The sequence below is a fragment of the Sceloporus occidentalis genome, unplaced genomic scaffold, assembly GCF_023333645.1.
Source record: "Sceloporus occidentalis isolate IW3139 unplaced genomic scaffold, rSceOcc1.0.p SCAF_4, whole genome shotgun sequence".
Lineage (NCBI taxonomy): Eukaryota > Metazoa > Chordata > Lepidosauria > Squamata > Phrynosomatidae > Sceloporus > Sceloporus occidentalis.
The window spans coordinates 36,627,239-36,648,407 of NW_028316984.1; the positions used below are offsets into that span (position 1 = coordinate 36,627,239).

At 40.1% G+C, this 21,169-nt stretch overlaps 2 protein-coding genes across 2 annotated transcripts in view; both read left to right on the top strand.

Moving 5' to 3' along the window:
- The first annotated feature begins 8,045 nt into the window (after positions 1–8,045).
- On the top strand, positions 8,046–14,020 carry LOC149313745 (dynein beta chain, ciliary-like). Its single transcript, XM_089523027.1, has 6 exons — positions 8,046–8,120; positions 9,048–9,380; positions 10,374–10,628; positions 10,750–10,919; positions 13,532–13,751; positions 13,853–14,020. Exons 1-6 carry the CDS (start codon positions 8,046–8,048, stop codon positions 14,018–14,020), a joined length of 1,221 nt encoding a protein of 406 aa, XP_089379153.1.
- A 5,845-nt stretch (positions 14,021–19,865) lies between these two features.
- Positions 19,866–21,169, top strand: part of LOC149313746 (dynein axonemal heavy chain 11-like) — a 62,843-nt gene continuing 61,539 nt past the window's right edge. The window contains exons 1-3 of the mRNA XM_089523028.1: positions 19,866–19,952; positions 20,333–20,449; positions 20,979–21,065. Coding sequence (XP_089379154.1) covers positions 19,866–19,952; positions 20,333–20,449; positions 20,979–21,065 — 291 coding nt within the window. The remainder of the gene's footprint in view (positions 19,953–20,332; positions 20,450–20,978; positions 21,066–21,169) is intronic.

A 21,169-nucleotide genomic window follows, 5' to 3' on the forward strand; every position in this document is an offset into this window, starting at 1 on the left:
AATAACAACTGGAGAACTACGTTGCAAAAATCTGGGAAAGAGAGAAGTGCTATGCACGGTTGGTTTGCTTGTTGGTTTAGGAGATACAAATTAGGTACATACATATGAAGGCTTGGATTTAGCACATTTCTGCTCTTTTCCTAATGTGCATACTTCCCAATATCCTGTGAGGCCCATCCCATCTGCTCAGTAGAGGTATACTGCCCCCACCAACCATCTTTGACTGAATGTGACAGGATTTCAGGAAGATATTTGCTGAAATCATAATGGTTAGTCCCAACATAGTATATCCATTGAATCAATTATTGGATAGTGAATCAACATGTAGGTAAACTGAATTGATTCTATAGGTTTACTCATATATTTAAATAAAATGGTAATAAATACTCTACTTGGAACTATTAGAGGTATTTAGGCCACTGTTACTCCTATAGGGATCCTGATATGATGTACTGTGCCCACACAGCAAAGGATTGCTCCCATCCATTTACCCAGCTGCCTCATACAATTTAAAATATGGGGATAGATGATGTTATCCTTCCTCAGCCTGTCAACCTCTATATGTATTGGGCTACTATCATCCCTAACCAGATTGATGAGACATGATGAGAGTTGTAATCCAACATTGGAAAGCTGATTATACAGTATCTATAATGTCTGTGCTGTAACTGAAGTAAAATGTTGAGTGAAACAGCAGGAAGATTTTTCCAGAAGAAAGTTGGAACGAATGTGCTCAATGTGAGAAAGTTTTGTAGTGGTTTCTTGTAGCATAACAAAACCATTTACATCTTTTGCTTCAGCTCTCTGCTGTCCTCCGAGAAGTGAAATACCTTGAGGTTTTAAGACATCCTGGTATACCTGAGGTTGCTGTGCAATTGTATTCCAAGAGAGAAACTCTTTACAAGGTAAATAGAAATGACTCTGTGTGAAAGATGTGTGTGAATATAAAGAAATGGAAGAAAATTGACATAACTGCAGTAATTTGTTTGAGTCTTCCACTATCCTAAACCAGAAGCGAAGAGTGCACAACTATTTTTTCCTAATTATTTTGTCAGCTGGATGGTGGTTATATTGGAGTTTGTAGTTAATCTTGTATTTCAGTCTTACTGCACCTAGACATATTCTGTTGAATACAAAGGGCCCTCATCTTCTCTCTGTTGAATTAGCTTGCGATCCTATTGACAGCAAAATAGCAGTGTACACATTACAAAGGGAGTGGGAGGACCAAGCACTTCTACTGCATTTAGGGTCTCTCTTCACATGCTTTCCCTTTCCTGAAGGGACTTGAGAAAAGAACACAGGGGTGTGGTGATGTGAAGGGAGTGAATAGGAAGACCCCTTTATTCCTCACCCACTCACAGGTTTCTCAAACCAAGAATTCACAAAATTAATGGGAGAAGAGAAAGATGCCTGAATGGATTTTAAAAAAGAAGCTAGTGGTCATTGCAAATGAACCAGAAGAACAGAAAATACCATGGTCATGACTTGTTTATCTATCCTTTTTAAGCAAGTAAGCGAAAATAAAGAAAAGCTTGGAAAAGTTATCTTTTGGGAGGAGGATTATAACTCCAGGAAACATCCAGCCATCATGGCCACTGGTCACACTGGCAGGGGGATTCTGGGAATTCTAGTCCAAAAAAGTAATGTTACCAAACTCTTGACAAGAGTGAGTAGTAGAAGAAGAAGCTCCTTCCTCTTGCCCCTTTGTGTTGCCCTCTCCCTCTGGACAACTCTGGACAACTGTGGAATGTGAAGAGCTGCTGGTCAGGCAACGGGCAGAAAAAAGGGAAGGTGGAGCCATTCATGGAAATGGGCCCACAGAGCTGAATGGAGCTGTTGCAATATTTGTGTCACCCATGAGAAGCCTAGCTAACCCACAGACTGGAACAAAGGGATCTGCTTACAGTGTTATGAATTTGCACACTTCTCTGTGTAATAAAATCTTTTTGTTCTGGAAGTGCCTGAATCTTGAGGAAAGCTATTGTAATCATGGGTGAGCTGTTTGGTTGGCCATTTGAAATGAGGGAAGGTTGACCTACTTCAGGCGCTACATATTCATGCTATGACAATGGAAGACTGCCACAGTGATTGAGTCTGGTAGCTCCTGAGAATGGTCAGGGAGAAAGAATATCCTCTTTGTTGCTTCCTAAAATAAAATAAAATGTAGAGGTCATGTGAAACCAGGGAAAGCAATAGAATAAAAAGGTTCTTTTGTTAGGACCATGCCATCCTCTTATACCTTCAAGCTTTGGGCCAATATGCTGTTCAATGTATGAATCGGCATGGAGCCCAATAGACAGAGGATTAAAAAAAAAAAGATGTTTGAAAGGCTTGCTCTGTTAAGGGACTTGAAAATGTATCACATCCAGATCCCTATAAACTACGTACTTAAGAATATCTTAGCTGTGAACTGAATAATAGGCAAAGAAGGAAATATAATTTATACTCACTAAAACATGGTAACAATCTTCCTTAGCTTGGTGTCCAGCAAATGTATTGCATTAAAATCAACACTGTGATGATCAAAGATAATGGGAGTTTTGGTCTGATATGTATAGTGGGTACCAGGTTGGGAAAGACTGATCAAAAATTTTTTTTTTAATTTGCAAAAACATACACACACACCACTTATATAATAATATACTAATATACAAACATTTCAAAGTGGTGTACACCAATAAAATATAGACAAGCCACAAATACAGTATTCTTTCATATCCATGACCATATCCATGAGCTCAGTGCTCACAGGTTCTCCTTCTGCCCAGTGCATATTATACATTGGGTCAAATCCCAACTTCCCACAACTCCCGAGGGGTTATCTTGAGCAAATCATAGCTTTTCAACTTTAACCTACTTCACAGGGTTGTTGTTAGGATAAAAATAGAGATGAGGGTTAGAGAAATAATGTACAATGCTTTTAGATCCAGGATATAAATAGAGTGGAATTCATTAAGAAATAGTTGGGGTGGAAAATGGATGCCAAAAGAAACCCATGCATTGCAATGGCCTTTTAAAATTTCTCAGTTAAGGTTCAGTCCTGTCCACATCTTCCACTGGTGTATAATAATAATAATAAGTTTATTTGTCTTTTCCTGCTTCTCCCAACAGATCGAAGTGGGATTACAACCAAAAATCTCCATACAGGCAATCATGTCTAAAATACATATCATAAAAACATCACAAAGTATAAAAATTTCAATTACAGTAATCGCAGGGCAGTGGGCAGTTATGCTGTTATGACCAGAAGTGGGGTTTCCTAAAGTTCTTTATAGAAGGTCAGGTGGGTATGCCCACCGGAAGAGATCTGTCTTTAGTGCCTTCTTAAAGGCATCTAGGGTCGTGATGAGACGGATCTCCTCCAGCAGATTGTTCCATAACCTGGGGGCCATAGCTGTATATGCTCTTTTGGAAGTAACTGTTAGTCTGACCTTTGGGTATTCTAACAGATTCTTCCCTGTTGTCCTGAGGGTGCGGGGCAGATTGTGTATGGAGAGGCGTTCCCTCAAGTAACTCGGGCCCAAGCCATGTAGGGCTTTAAAGGTAACAACCAACCCTTTGTATTGCACCCGGAAGCTAATCGGCAGCCAGTGTAAGAATTTTAGGACAGGTGTTATATGATCTGACCTGGAAGTTCCAGTGATCAATCTGGCTGCTGCATTTTGAATTAATTGAAGCTTCCGAACCTGGTACAAAGGTAGCCTCATGTAGAGCACATTACAGAAGTCTAAGCGAGAGATTACCAGTATGTGTACCACCATTTCAAGGACCTTTCGGTCCAGGTAGGGACGCAACTGGCGTATCAGCTTAAGCTTGTACCAAGCACTCCTGGCCATCGCATCCACTTGAGAGGATAACTGTAGAGATTGGTCCAGGAGTACTCCCAAGCTGCGAACTTTGTCCTTAGGGATAGGTATGACCCCATCCAGGACTGGGTGACAAATCTCCATCCCTGGACTTGGGGTGCCTATCATGAGTACCTCCATTTTCGCTGGATTCAGCCTGAGTTTGTTTTCCCTCATCCAGACCATTACTGACCCCAGGAAGGCATCCAGAGGAGAGATGCCATCCTTAGTCACTGTATCGGTCGGAGACATAGAGAGATAGATCTGGGTGTCATCAGCGTACTGATAACACCGTGCTCCATGACTCCGGATGAACTCTCCCAGCAGCTTCATGTAAACGTTAAATAGCATGGGGGACAGAATGGGCCCTTGAGGGACACCAGATATCAGCTCTCTCTTAGAGGAGCAGCTGTCTCCCAGCCTCACCATCTGGAATCTGCCCGAGAGGTAGGAACGGAACCACTGGAGTGCAGTGGCCCCGATACCTAACTCTCTCAGGCGTTCCAGAAGGATACCGTGGTCAATGGTATCGAAGGCCGCTGAGATGTCCAAGAGCATCAACAGGGTCACACTTCCCCTGTCGATGCCCAGACAGAGATCATCAACTAAGGTGACCATGGCCGTCTCAACTCCATATCCCACTCTGAGGCCAGTTTGAAATGGGTCCAGATAATCAGCTTTGTCCAAGACCTCTTGGAGTTGGAAGGCGACTGCCCTCTCGATCACCTTGCCCAAGAATGGTAAAAGGGAGACCTGTCTGTAATTATTTCTCAACTGGGGATCTAGGGAGGGCTTTTTCAATATTGGATTCACTATAGTTTGTTTTAGTGAAGATAGAAATATCCCATCCTGAAAGGATGCATTTATTATGAGTTGTGACATTTTCATTGCATCACCTCTCTGAACGGTCAGCCAGGATGGGCATGGATCGAGAGGGCAAGTCATCTTCCTTACACTTCCAAGGAGCTTGTCCACGTTATTGGTATTTACAAACTGAGTTGATATGTGTGAAACATTGCTCTGCAGAAGACTTTCTCCAAGTAAGCACCAGTAAATCTCTCCTAATACTGAACATCTACAGGTTGCAATTTCATTCCTATGACACTATACTTTTTTGATCTATGTGCATAAATGCATACACACACAGGAAGAGTAGATCAAAAGAAAACAAAAACCTCAGAAAAAGCTAAGTCTTGAAACATAAGGTTTACACAAATATCAAAAACAAAACAATTTTTCTGGTCCAAAGAGCTGTGGCCAGATTGCTAACTGGAGTTCACTACAGAGAGCGCATAACTCCCTTGTGGCACAGCTCCACTGATTGCCTGTCCATTTCTGAACAGAATTCAAAGTGATGGTAATGAGCTAGAAAGCCATATATGGTTCACATCCAGGTTAATTGAAGGATCGTTGTTTTTGTTGATGTTGATGTTGCGAGCCTTCAAGTAATTTCTGACTTATGGCAACCCTAAGGAGACCCTATCACGGGGCTGGCTTGGCAAGATTTGTTCAGAGAGGTTTACTTTTATCGCCCTCTGAAGGTGAGAAAGTGTGGCTTCCCCATGGCCAGCTGGTGGATTTCCTTTCCTTTCCTAGTTGAATACAAAGTACTCTATTTCAGCATCTTGGTTGACAGGCCAGAAGGGAGGAATAATAGGATTCTTTAAAACTAGCTGAGAATCCAGGAATGTAGAAGATTAGCGGTGGCAGTCCCAAGTGATACATGGCTATTGGAGACTAGGATTTTTTATTTCATCTTCATCCTCAAAGACAGATTCTGGCCTCTAATTTGTGCAGCAAAGCTGTAAAGATCTGTCATGGCATTTGTTAACTGCAGTTTGCTGTGAAGAAATTTTTGTGTACCTCTGTGTACAAGGAGATCTCTATATCATAATGAATGGTTTGGTATACATTTCATTTATTCATCACTGAATAATAGATGCATCATCATCATCATCACCACCACCTAATTCTTTGTCTTTTTCAGTATCTTGGGAATTTAAACATGATTACCAGACAGTATAACCAGCTAAGGAGGACAATTCTGCCTGAGGAAGCAGAACTCATAGCGTACGAAACTGGGAGAATTGACCTACAGTTAAAGCCTGCTTTTGATACACTGACCTGGCAGAATGAAAATCTGTGGTTTTTTATTGAGCAGACCAGAGAGCTTGTTCAAAATGTAGGCAGCAGACTCCAGAAAGCCAAGGATAATGTGGAATTGATCCAGATACTTCTGCACAGACTGAGTGAAACGTCTTTTCTTGCACGAAAAACTGGTCCCAGCCCTTCGATGCTGTGTCTTGATTACAATGAAAGAATGTGCCAGCACTATGAGGTTGTTCAAGAGACAGGGAGAAGGATCCATCAGCTAGTTCAGGTGACTATTCTTTCTAAATATTTTAAATAGGACTTCTATGCTGGGCAGTAATCATCATCTTAATTTTTGAACTATTCAACCTCATTTGCCTATAGTATGTTTTAATCCAATTGATTGTGGTGGCCCATGTGATTTTGTTTACAGGGGTCCATGCTGATAACACATCAGACTGCAGCATCTGACAATGCAGATGGGATTAAAGTGAAATGTTGGCAAGTTGAAGCCAAGGACAGTGAGATCCAGGGGGGAAAGTGGGGGAGGAAGGTTAAAAATGAAAGCACCGAAACAATGCCAATGAGTTTCCAACATTTGCTGAAAACAGTGAAGATTTTTACAACCTCCTAAAATGAATACAGAATGAGGTAGTTGGTGTCAGACAGTTTTCAATTCACTAGCTACCACCGTTTCCAGGCAGATTCAAGGTGCTGTTATGACATACAAAGTCCTGTATGGCTTCACTAGCTACCACTCTGTTTCCAGGCAGATTCAAAGTGTTGTTATGACATACGGAGTCCTATATGGCTTCAGATAATACTTTCTGAAAGACCACATTTGCTTATATGAGCCTGCCTGAGTTTTAATATCTTCAGGAGAAGGTCCCCCCGCCCCTGCCCCCCCCCACTCTCTTTCAATCACATCATCAGCACAGCCACATTTGCTGAGGACTCTGAAGAGAGCCTTTTTGGTGGCTGCTCTTAGGGAATCAAATAAAAACAAAGGGTTCCAGAACTAGTACTTTAGTAATAATAGGAAGAGTGGTCTTAGCATAGGTGAAGACTGTAATGCACTGCTGAGTAACTTTAGCCTTTGCCATTTGGATTGGAAATGGTCTTTTAATAGTGTACAAGGGACAAAGTGTACAAGGGCAAGTGTACAAGGGACAAAAAGAAAAGAATGCTTGCAGAAAGAGAGTGCTGAAAGGGCCATCTCATGTATGTTCCATGAGAAAAAGGTACATATCCCAAACAGTTTCTGCTGTCATGGCAAGTCAGTGTAGTATGGTGTATTTGGACTGGGGCGGGGGAACATGGTAGAAATCTTTTATATTTGTAAAGCTGATTGTATGATCTTGGATGTAGGGATGACCAGTGGTTGCCATCTCAGCGGTATGATGAATCACTTCTAGTCTAGGTTTCATTCCAAACTTTAAAGGGATTCAGTGTGTTAAACCCTGTCCCCCAAACAGATCCATCACCTTTTCAAAGCACCACTGACATGGATGTCATTGCCTATCAAACCACAGTCAGCATTCAGTATCTACAGATTTTTTATCAATGGATTCAAACATCCACAGCTTGAAAATATTAAGAAATTTCCCCCCCAAAAAGCCTTGATTTTGCCATTTAATATAAGGAACACCATTTTACTATGCCACTGCATTTAATGGGATTTGAGCATCCATAGATTTTTGTATCCATTGTGGGTCATGGAACCACAGCCCAGTGGATAATAAGAGCCCACTGTATAACCTAGGCCTCATTCACACTACGATATAAACCGATCTGGAAACCTGTTTAAAGAGGGGTCATTCACACTCGCACCTATTTTCTCCAGTGAGATTTCGGGTGTGGGGGGCAGGGCACAAAACCCATTTAAACTGGTGCTTTTGAATCCAAAGCATTTACTGCTTTTTTTTTTCAAAAGCACTGTTTTTTGTGGGAGCCGCCAATGGGAATGCAAAGTCAATCTCATTTGAAACATCCCACCACCACTGCTCTTTCTCCTCTTCCTCCTCATCCTTCCTCCCTCTCTCTTCCTCCTACTCTTCTTCCCCCCTGTCACCCCCCCATTGCTGAGTGTGAACAGCAATAGGGGTAAAAATGCCATGGAGCATAGTGGCAACTTCAATTTGGATTGGCATTGCTGAGCAGGCCTGGTTTCCTCAGTACAAAAAGGTAAGTGTGAATAGGCTTGTCGCATGAGCATTGTTGCTTGAGAATTCTGTTTCTCCTTGGAATAAGTCCTCTCTAATCATAATTGGCACAATCTCGTGACTTTGCCAGAGAAATGCCGTTTTAATCCCGTCTTAAATTCTGGTTACCCCCCCCCCCCCCCAGTGAGGCCCTATTTTACTAGATGATTGTGAAGATTCAGTGAAAATGTCACTCATGTATTTCAGCATTAGGTGGCACATAATTTTTTGACTAAACAAGGATCCCATTCCCCAATAGATATTCACTCTTTTCTCCTTCCCATTTAATTCATGATCCTGTAATCTCATATTAGGGTATTTATGTTAGATATCTGGATGATGCACACAAGGAAACCAGTTTACGGAGAAAAGGCATCTGTTGAAGGGCTAGCCCTACCATTAAACATGATGAGGCAGCCCTTGCAGGCAGGTGAAATGAGGTAAAATGAAAGGGAAGAAAATTATTAGTTATTTAATATATTATTGTTGTATTTTTACTGCTGTGGTTGGGACAGTACTGTTCCCAAGTGCTGTGGTAATTTAACTTGGGTACATTGCATTGTGATGGGACTGGGGAGAAGTACCATTTGTGGGACTGGGCGCAGACAGCAGAAATGTCTTTGACTGGCTTTGATATAGTGCAAATAAGAGATACAAGCTTAACATCTACATCTTGTATTACCTCTGCCTTTGTCAGACCTTGGTGTTGCATCCATTACTTTGAGCATAATATGGGTGTCACTTACATGGTAAGGAAATTATATTATAAACAATGGGAAAAGAAGGAAGCTTTTCCTTCTCAAAGAGAAGCTTCCTTTACTTGGAAGTGGATAAATAATAAACATAGGATAGGTCTTATGATGGGAAGTGTGGATTTTAAATCCTCTTCCTCCTACTCATTTTTTCCCAGGACAATCAAGATCTTCTTCAGGCAGATTCTCTTTCTGATGAATGGAGAGCCTACACTGAATATATTGATCACATGGTTTCAGATGGGCTATTCAAGGCTATCAAGTGTTCCCTCCAGTATATGATGGAAAACACAGAGATGACATCAAAATCCACTGCCTTATTTGAAATTCAGCTCCTTCTTAATGGCAAAGAAATGACTTTTACACCTTCTTTGGACCACATGGTCAATGGCAATTTTTTTGATGTTGTGGAAGGTCTAATCCAAAACATTTACCTGATTGCATCTCATATAAATAGAGTTGCGAAACATCTTGGGTACGAAAATTACCAGGTATAATCACAAATGCTCCAATTGTTGTTTATTTTAACCTCCAGTAGTGTGGGCTGTCATCAATGAGGCTTTCTTGTTTGTGCAAGCAAGGCATGAGCAGCTTTTGATTTAATCTGCCTATGATAAACCAAGCCTGTAATGACCATGAATGGTATGGCTTTTACAACTTGACATTCTGGCTCCCATTTAACAGATGATAACTTCCATTTTAGGAGATAGCTGGGAAAGCAGGCAATCCTATGGCTCCTAGTAATAACATGTTGGTAGACAGAGTCACAGTTTTGCATTGTCATTTTGATTTTCTTTTGATATCCAATTCCTCTTTGAAATGACGGGATACTTTGCTTGCGGACTAGTTTACATGATTAAAATTTTAATAGTATGTGATCTGCCACAGTGAATTTGCAGAAGTTTGGGCTAGATCAACTGCAGCCTGTTACACACAGGCCTGAATCCTATCATTTATCCCCAACTAGAGCAGACCTATTGAATCCACCATTGAATGGTGAGTCAATTGGAGACAAATCCCATTGATTCAATTAGATGAGACTAATTATAGCATTTGTGCCACATTCAGCAGAACTGGCAGAAGACAGTATGCCTGTATAAACTGTTATTGGAGTGGGGATGCTTGCAGATCAAGTCCAATTTAAAAGCTCTCCAGATCCTTTGGGCTTTCACTTTTAAAAAAATGTCTGGCTAAAAGGAGGGAATCGGCCCATTCGGAGGTCTCCAGGAAGAGGAGGGATTATCCTCTAAGGAAGAGCCCAGATAGGAATAAGACCTATACTGTGGCCTCCTATGCTTACTTCATGTAAGTAATAGAGCTTTCTGTTTTGTCCTCCTCCTACAACCTTTTTTGGTAATGGCCATTAAATTAGTTTACACACTTGCAGTTGGTGCAGGGTCTTGCTTCCAGACCAACTCTGAATGTCTTTCCACAGTACAGATTAAATCGTTGTCCCATCTCTATGGTTTTATTTTGACATTTAGCATGATGTAGACCAGATGGATACACTGAAAGAAATGCACCAAGAAATCATGAGCAGGGTGCGCTCAGTAATTGTTAATGCCCAGGAATATCAAAGCTACTTTAAGAAATACAGCCACTTATGGATGGATGATAAAGCCAAATTTATGAAGCAGTTCCTTCTCTATGGACGATTTCTTCATACTGAAGAGCTGGAATTATATCCAGACCATGAACTTCAGAAATGCTCCCCACAGTTAGATCACTTTAAACAACAGGTACTTAGCCATTTTTATTTGTGGTGAATTTTTGTTTATTATGTTCTTTTAACTAACTATTTAAATTATGTAGTTCTTCTAAATAAAAACTCAGAATTGTGCTCATATCTCATTTCTTAAGATCAGCATTTATGAAACGCTACATAAAGAAGTCAGCGAATTTGAAAATCAGAAGACTTTTAATGGCTGGTTTTGGGTTGATATTAAGCCTTTTAAGTTCTCACTGATGAATATGATTAAAAAATGGAGTTGGATGTTTAAGGAGCATCTGCTCAACTCTGTCACCCAAAGGTAACCTACTTTTGATGTCTTTTAAATAGTCTTTTGAATTTTACTGCCTTTTGAAAATCGTGTTCATTTTGTTAAATATTGAGCATAATGGAAACAGGCATGTTAAGAAAAAAAACTCCTTTCAAGAAATGCGCAATGCAGAATTATGTCCTTGCTCCCACAAAACCTTGCTTTATATAAAAACCAAGGAATGGCAGCCTCCTGGGCTCAGAAAAATTGGGGCTGCATTGGACTGGAGCTGCACCACCACTGGGTGTCCAGACAGGCTGCCCTCCTCGGAGCTGCACCACCTCTGCCTCAGCTGAAATTTAGCCAACAAATTTGATGTCATTGCAGTTTGCCCCCTGGGCAGCTCTCTCTGATTTGGAAGCAATAGCAATAGCATTTACGTTTCTATTCTGCTAAGTAGTCTCTAAGCAGTTTACAACATGTAAGCTAATTGCCCCCAACAAGTTGGGTACTCATTTTAGTGACTTACGAAAGGATGCAACCCGGGAGCCCCAGGATTGAACTCACAACCTTGTGGCTGCAATACTGGTTGTAGTACTGGCATTTAAACTCTGTGCCATTAGGGCAGAGAGTGCAGGACAGAGTGTCTTTTCTCTTCCCATATTGACAGGAAGTGGAGGGAACAGTGGACACTGACATTGATTTTAGACATAGTGGTGACAGTGATAATAATAATAATAATAATTTGTTTTATTTATATACCGCTATTCCAAAGATCATAGCGGTGAACAGCAAGTAAACTAATTAGCAAGTAAGCTAATTTGCCCCCAACAGTCTGGGTACTCATTTTAGTGACCTCGGAAGGATGCAAGCCTGAGTCGAGCTTGGGCCCTTTTGCTGGTCTTGAACTTGCAACTTTGTGGTTTTGAGTGAATGGCTGCAGTACAGGCATTTAACCACTGCGCCACCAGGGCTTCCCATTATTTTTCCAATAATGGTACCTTGGGGGCCTTAAAACAGGGGTGTTGAGCTGTAGGCAGACCACGTGTTTATTATTATTAAACTCTACCCAGTATTTCAGATGACCTTGTGAAGGAAATGATCTCTGTTTGCTGCTTCAATCTGCTTTTGAAAGTATAGCAGGGCTGTGCTACTGAACCTACTTCTTTGCACTGTTGTATGCCTTCCCCAACCCGCCTCTAGTGTTTATTTATTTATTTATATTTATTTATTTCATTTGTATGCTACTCTTCTCCCAGAGTGACACCCAGAGAGAGTCAAAAAACCTTCACAATAGACATTTAAAAACAAAACCACCACATAAAATAGTATGAAATCATTTAAAAGAAATACAGAAGTTTAAAAAGATAACATCCCAGTAAGAAATTCCCTGCTTGCACATTAAAAGCCCTCTTAAACGAAAAGGTCTTTAGTGTTCAAAGGAGGAGCATGAATGCTTGCAACAGGGAAACCTTCGAATCTGGTCTTCTTGTGAGCTGGAAGTCTTGTTGCATAGGGTCTCCATTTGTGCAGAAGCCTACATGTGTAGAGGTCAGCGGAACAGCACAGGCATTCCTTATGCTGGCTTCAGTACTCAGCATTTCTGGTGTTCTTAGAGAACTGATCATCCCGTCCCATTTGACTCTGGTTTCAGTGTGGAACTTGGTACAGGTTCAGCCTGTTCTGGTGGAAAGAGAATTCTAGAGTGGTTCTGTTCCTTTTTGCAGGGCTGAATAAAATCATAGAATCATAGAATCGTAGAGTTGGAAGAGACCTCAAGGGCCATCCAGTCCAACACCCTGCCATGCAGGAAATCTAAATCAAAGAACACTGTGGGATTTCTATTTAGCCCCACAGTTATTGAACTGTGAAATATTGCAGGGTTTCATTCCCATGTTGGCCTCATTTGGGGCTTTTCACCAAAGCTTTCCACCAAAATCTGTCTAGGTCATAGCTTGTCTAGAACTTTGATAAATGCAATAGTTTTACATTATTGTAGACACTCCAGTGCAGGAGAAAAGGAGCATGCAACTCCTGAAGATTTTCTCCCCAACAGGAAATATATATATATATATATATATATATATATATATATATATGAAAATTCTGAAAAGCCTAGGTCCCTTGAGTAGTCTGTCTTCAAAAGCCTGCTGGGAAAAAATATCTTAACCTACTCGTGGAAAGATAGCAAGAAGGGTGAGTATGTCACAACCCCAAGCTGCCCCCACACCGCCATATAACGCTGGTCTGTAGAAGCTTTCAGTTCTCAAAGCACTACCAGAATAGAAATGTATTTACTTGATTGTAAAAATGTAGTGAGCTGTTATTGGAGGGAAGTTCCAGAGCCTGGGAGTAGCCACTGAGAAGGGCCACTTCCATGTTACCACCAAATGCACCTGTGAGGATGGTGGGACAGGTTTCCTCCATGCTCGACTGGAGGAGAAAGCACTTTCTTACCAACTTTCTTAGGTATGGGAAAACCTAAGGAAAATGTTTCTTCCTTATAACATGTATAACACATTGGCTTACCCTTAGCATGCACAGATACTTGACACTTATCCCTCTGCATCTGGAAAAGCCCTTAAATTACAGTTGAAACTAACAGAAATGGCTAGCTCTGTATTAATTATTTGCTGATATACTTTCATTCTTCTTATTTTTAGTGTTACAGAGTTAGCCAGGTTTATCCATGAAACTGAACAAGGATTAGTGAAGAAAGTGAAAGAAGGAGATTATGCGCTTCTGGTTGAAATAATGGGGCATCTCATGGCTATACGTGACCGTCAGTCAACAGGAGACATTTTCAAACCTTTAAAATCCACAGCTGAATTGCTACAAAGTTATGGACAACAGTTACCGGAACATATTTATATAGAACTTGAGGTAAAAATTAATAATAATTCCAGTAGTGGTGTATTCCCCAATTTTTGAAATATTTTTTCAAATGATAGCAAATAATTTTCGTTAAGTGTTCTTGCCCCTAGGTGTCTTCTGGGGAGATTATGAGGGCTCAGTGGGGTGAGGGGAGAATAGTCTGGTTCAGATGGGTCAGCAATTGGTCTCTACAGTATGCAGTCTTTGTGCCAATGGAAAAATACCACAGTAGTGGGGAAATCTGTGACCTGTTGCTTGGTCTTCTGCCCAGGCAGTAAAGGTTGATGGGCAACCCCAAAACCTATGTTCTCTTTTCTGACATGGAGGCAGCATAACTCAGACCATGCTATCCCTTCACATATCAGGGATGCAGCAAGTAAGGCTCCTGAGTCCTGCTGACCAATTGACAGCCATAGGTGCCTGATGGCATCACCATGCAAAAGTAAGCCTAGTTGACATCCTGCTAGTAAATTATGATATTACGTTTGCCTTACATCATCACAACTCACTTTTTTGGTCATTCTATACACTAGAAATTTGTTCTGATAATGTAACAATCGGAAGGTCCTCTCCAACCCACGTTACAGCCCGTGTAGCTCTGCCCTTTCCCATGGCCATGTCCATGTTATCAGAGAGCAAGGAGATCAAGTAGTATTGCATCTAGTTTTAGCTGGATGTGCTGCAAGGGCCTCCCCCACAGGGATGTCCTAAGGACTTGAGGAGATCCCTATGGGTTGCTGGTACTTCCAGTTTCAGGAAAATAGCTAGATGTGTTGCTGCTCATTCCCTCACTCCCCAACAACCTGAAAATGGAAGGCAAGCTGCATGATCTCCAAAGTAGGTTTGGGAGGGCTAGCATTGATAAACATAGATACAAAGTCCTAATTATCTGATACACATATGCCTTCTGATATAGCTTTTAAAGCCTGAGGAGATTAAGAAAAAAAGAAAAAGAAATGTCAGAATATTTTAATGAAGATGGATGAAGACACAGCTGCTATATCTTTGACAAGTTATTAGGCTCTGGGACTTCCTTCTTATGGAGGTTAGGCTGGTTCTTGCCCTGTTATTCTTCCATTGGCAGGTGAAGACCTCTGTAGTTCAACAGTCTTTTGCAAATTGGCTGATCTACAAGAAAAAGGAATTTCTTAGTATGTTTTTAGATATGTTTTAAATTACTTTTATTCCTTGTTTGCCTTCAAGACATTTCCAGCTTAAGGCTATCTTGGCATTTTCTTGGTGAGATTCATTCAGAAGGGTTTTGCCTTTGCCTTCCTGAGGCTGAGAGTGTGTGACTTTCCCCAGGGTCATCCAGTGGGTTTCTGTACCCGGGTAGAGATTTGAACCCTGGTCTCCAGAATTCTAGCCTGATGTTTAAACCACTACACTGGCTCTCATTTTAGATCCAGCATTTTAGAATTTTAGACATAATTTTAAATATTTTTAAATCTAGAAGTATTTTTTCTTGTATATCTTTTGTTTTGCAAGAAGCTTTGTGTCCCAGTTTTGAGAAAAAAGAGGGTGATGGTAGGATAAACCAATTCAATACAATACAAACAAAAACTATACATAAACACAATCCAGAGAGATTTTTTTTCTTTTGTTAACAAGAAAAAAGGAACATATGGACCAAAACATTCTACTGGCACTAACCTTAATCTAAAAACTTGATTTAACTCACACAGTAATACTTCTCCAGTGTTTTCAGGGCCATATATTCATAAGGCCCCCAATCTGTACATTAATCTACTGGGCTTTTCTTGTTTTCTTTTCCTCTTGTTGTGAGACTCCCTCCCCCATTCCCTCCAAGATATGAATATACTTCATGCTTGGTATGGAAGTTGGAAGTCTGTCAACTTGATTGGCTTATTTTTCCATTCTAAATTCTCATTTACTGTGAGTACTTCATTGGAAAACATTTTTAAAACTATGGAAATATTGCCTTTTACGCTGCAATTTGTAGGCAGAAATGTCTTTGTGCCATCATTTACAAATTCATTGTCAGTAGATTGCCTATGTGTATTAAAATTCTCAGACCATGTGAATGACAAATTTTGCATCCTATAAGAATCAATTTTTCAGCTGCATGATTTAGCAGATGCATTCTGACTTTGCTACTGGAAATGGCTCTTCTTGCAAGATGGCCCAGTGTCCAGCCTCAGTTCAGGGACTGTTTTACATGGTTTGTTCTCAATACAGTTCCCACTCAGATATCCTTTCAACTTAGCTGCAACCACCATTGTGGCTGTGGATAATGAGGATTTTATTCCAACACATTTAAAGGGCACCAGTTTGAAGAAGACAGAATGCACTGAACCTGCAACATTTTAACACAATCTACACACCCTCTTCATTCTCCCCGGTGCATTGTATCTTTTTCTTTTGGGGTGATTCAAAATGTTGGTTGATTTTTGAGAACACAGAAAACCATGCCATGGTTATACCTCTCTTGTAGAACTGAGGGGAAATGCAGAAACATGAGACACAAATCAGGCAGAGGAACACAGATTGGAACACCTTTCATATGAAGAAAGATCACAAAATCTGGGACTTCTTAGAAGAGCTTGGAAAGTCATTTTTAAGAAGAATGAATAGAATGATATGCCAGAGTAATGGAATAGTGGTAGAGTGATTCTCTGGGATCTATTTCTAGCAGAGCAGTTATAAAATGATGTTCCATGACAAAGAACATCATCTACCATTGCTCAGTTATGGGTGGCTTCAACATGTCATTCTTTCTTCCTGAAATTGGAACAATGGATGCAAGCTAAATGAAAAGAGATTCTACCTCAACATTAGGAGGAACTTCCTGACAGTAAGAGCTGTTCAATAGTGGAACACTCTACCTTGGAGAGTGGTGGAGTCTCCTTCTTTGGAGGTCTTTAAACAGAGGCTGGATGGCCATCTGTCAGGGATGCTTTGGTTGTGATTTCCTGCATGGCAGGTGGTTGGACTGCATGGCCCTTGTGGTCTCTTCCATTTCTATGATTCTATGAAAACAACATTCTAAGTTAGGCTCGTTTATTTTAAAAAAAAGATGACTAAGGGAAAACATGCCCAGTGTTTATAAGCTTATTAATGGTATGGATACAGTAGAAAGGGGGAAAGTTTCTCTTCCTCTTTCATCCAATAAAATTAGTGGTGGAAGAATGAGAACAGATAAAGTCTCCCTTATCTGAAATGCTGGGGACCAGAAGTGTAGTTCTGGAATACCTTTATTTGCATATATGTGCATAATGAGAAACCTTGGAGATGGGACCCAAGTCTAAACACAAAATTAATTTATGTTTCATATACACTTTATACATATAGCCTGAAGGTAATCTATACAATATTTTTTAAAACAATTCTGTGCATGAAACAAAGTTCTGTACATTAAACCTCCCAAAAGCAAAGGTGTTCTTATTTCAGTTATGCTTGAGAAAGGTTTTGGTTTTTGGAATGTTTTGGATTTTGGCATTCCAATTAAGGGAGACTCAACTGGTTGCCATTTATGGAATTTACTGCCCTAAGATATGGTGTCATTCATTAGTTTAGAGAGGTTTAACAAATGGATTTGTAAAATTCATGGAGAATAATGTCATCCATAGCTGCTAGTCATGTTGATTATGTGTTTCCCAAACTTTGGAAGAAACTAATTACAAACCATGAATTACTTGTAATTAGTTGCTTTTCCTAATAATGAATGTGCAGCTAAATTACATTACTTTAATAACTTAATGAAGAACATGCTCACTTCTTTCATGGTCTAACTAACGTTAAAGTTACTTTTATCGTTTCAAGGATATGACTTCACCAAATGGTTTGTTGTGTTCTGTTTTTTTAAGTAACTAAACATTAACTATTTTAATAATTTTTGAGAAACAGGAAAATTCTCTTTTTAAAAAACTTGCAACTCTTAAGTGTAATTTATTAAACATTTTAAAACATAATGTTACTTTAAAAGACTGATTGTGTCAGACATTAAGTCCTCAATATACTATTTAACTCTTATATTCCATTTAGGCTTCTCTTGCTTTGTTTCCTGGGAAAACCATGGAAAAATTTCAAAAGTATCCTAGTCCTAAGTTGAAGAAGAGCTAAAGTCTTGCAAAGATCTTACAGGTTTTTGCAAGGATTCAATTGGTCTACAAAAATATTTTGATTTACTCTGTTCTATCACACTCAGCCTTTACAAGTCCATTGATGTTTTCTTAAAGGAAATCTCAGTGAAGAAGTAAATGTTTTGATAATACCTTAGGTGCAACTGCCAGAACAAAATCAAAATCAATAGCTCAGATTTTGAAGTTGGAGACAAGTTAATCTTGAAACAGGACTGTAGATGGGGAAACTTATGTGTATTAAGCAATGCAACTAAGGTTCTTCTCTGCCCCCCAAAACAGTATTGATTTCTAGAAACACTCCCATTCTAATGCTTTGATGGTATGATATAGGAAACACACATTAGAATGTGTTTTTTCATTGATTTAAATTGTTTTTATGCTACCCTCTAGTTTAACAAAATTCGCAAGGCTGTTCACAATACTCATGAAAAGAATGTCAAATTCAGAAGATAAAGGTAAGCAATATAAAATGAAGTAGAGAGCCAACATGACGTAGTGGTTTAATAGTTGGACTCTGGGGCTCTACAGACCACCCTGATAGAGTGGCATCCCGCCACCCCTTTCAGCACTGGATCAGGGCCGTGGCAACCACATGCTGCAACCCTGATCTGGTGCTTTGCCAGCTCTAAAACAAATGGCAAATTGCCACTCCTTTTAGAGCCGGCAAAAAGCTGTCCTTGCTGCCGCACTGGCACTTTTCAGTGTTCCTTTTGGCATGTGGTGCATAAATGCCGTGCCAAAGAAGTGCTGTAATGCCGCTTGCCATGCGGGTGGTGTGATGCAGGCATGGAGGCATCCTCGGGGTGTGCGTCGTCCAAATGCCATGCCCCAATGCTGCCCCCACATCGGTGCTTCAAGCTAAGACTCTGGAGACCAGGGTCTGAATCCCTGCTCAATCATGAAACCCACTGAGTGACTGTGCACTAGTCACATGCTCTCAACCTCAGGGGAAGACAACGGCAAACCTCTCAACAAATTGTGCCAAGAAACCCCCATGATATTCTCACTTTAGGGTCATCATGATTCAGAAATGACTTGAAGGCACACAACACACAGCACAGAGGACAGTTAAACCTGAGAAGAATGATAAAAACCAGAAAAGCCAATAAAACAACAGCAACAGACGAAAACCACTACAGATGGCTTGTTGAAGTCCTGACTAAATAAAAATATGATTGACTCCTGCCAAAAGGGATTTTGGATTGGACCCAGAGAGGCTGGGATTCTGCTTATTCAGTGGGACATTCCTTGCACCCAGCATCCAGCTGCAAACTTCTGTACTTCCCCAGCAGCTGATGTTAAATGGATAGGATGAACAAGATAGAAAAGTCTGAATGGGGAGATCTGAGAAGTTCCATGTGTTTGTTTTCTTCAAGCAGAAGTGTGTTCCATTGTGTGAATGGCATCTCTGGATTAATTCAAATCCTTCAGGTGATTCTATCAAGAGCTTTCTTGCCAAGTTTCCTTAGGAAGTTTGCCATGCTTAGGGTTGCCTTGAGATGGAAATGACTTGAAGGCACACAACAACAAACAACAAGGCTTCTGAGTAATTGTTTTTAAATATGCATGAAGTCGTTTGCACCAAGAAGAACATGGGAAATTACCCTTAAACAATAATTAGCTACCTTTCTATTTCCAAAGTGTTTACTCCCCAGTAGTGAGTTGCTGATATAGTTGCCATTTATAAAATGTTTTTCTTTCTTTTCTCAGAAATCACTACATAGCTACTTTTAATTACTTTAAAAATATTAGAATGCTCTAAGCCAGTGCTCCTCACGTGGGGAACCAGCAATTACCGCCGCCCCCCATATGCTCTGGACCAGCACCATGTTTATGCCCATTGGCTGTAACTGTTTCTTGGTTTCCTAGAAGCTTGCAGTGACTGGCACCAACAGCTTAGGTACTGGCACTGGTCCAGGGGCCACCACTTTGAGTAGCACTGCTTCTAACCTGTTGCCCTATAATACCAAGTACTCTCCTCTTGTCTACTTTGTGGTTGCCTTGATACCAACAAGTGAGCATGAGCTTCAAGCACAAGCCTGCACATAAACCATGTGACATTTCTTTGCTGCCATTTTGTGAGGCCGCACAGCCCATAACTATAAAAGTAAGTAAGCCTTACATTTATGGCAACACAAAAGGAGTGAAGGTATTCAGTTATGCTGCCATGTAGTTATAACTTAGTTATCAGAAAAGGAATTAATTACAAGTAACCATTTATTTGTAAAGAATTAGTTCCATGCCCTGGTGTGAACTGTTCACCCAACAGTTTAAAAATCTGGAAAATTAATATTTTATAAATTACCATCCACAGTGACTGCATTACTGCATAAATTAATTAGGAAAATAGTTAAATGTAGAAATCTACTAGGGAAGTGGGGGGAGAAAAGGGTGGTTGTGAAAATAAGATATGTGTACAATCTTTTGTGAGAGGAAGAGTTGCTGGCTTGATATGCCACCAAACAAACAATATCTGTGCGTTGTTAGGAATTACCTGAAAAGTGGAAGAATCTTAAAAAGATTGCCTTCACTGTGAAGCATGAAGTGGCTCCTCTACAGTCCAATGAAGTGTCTGTTATCAGAAGAAAATGTGTACTTTTTGAGGTGAGATCAGTTCTGTGCTGTGAACCGAATGATTTTTCGTTTTTTGTTCCGATAACAAGCTGGTAGCAAGCTTCACTGAACTGAAAAATTGTAAACTCTTAGAAAAGGCTGTCTAAAGATAACAATTCAATGTTTCTTGGTAATATATTCTGGATGAATCTGATAATTTAAAGCCCATTTCACCCAAAACGGGAATGATGCTTGCATCCTCTTTATCTTCAATTATGTCTAATCTGTTTCTAATTCATACATGGTGCCACTGTTGTCAGATCAAATGTAGATTTTGAATGTTTTATACTTATCCACTGGGAACATGTGAGCTGTGTGTCAGGGTTATGCAGGCTGGAGCTAATAAAGTTTTAAGCAAATTTAAGAGAAATGAGAGTACTTAAAATGAAATGATTCAGGGTTCATGAGATGGAACATACTTAATGAATGGCAGCCAAGGAAAAGTTAAATAGTCTCAATGGATCACTTGCTTAACCTTTAACTTAACTTCAGATATACATTTGTATACTATGTCTTTCAGGTTAAACAGCAAGAGTTTAGAAATAGATTTAAAAATGAAGTCATCTTTAGATTTGATGCTGAGGATCCTTATACGTGCATGGATAAGGTAACAAAATGTCTCAGACACTTCAGTTAGAGTTTCAAAACAGATATAGACCTAGCAATAACTTTAAAATAAATATATGCAGCAGCAAAACATTTTTCTTGACT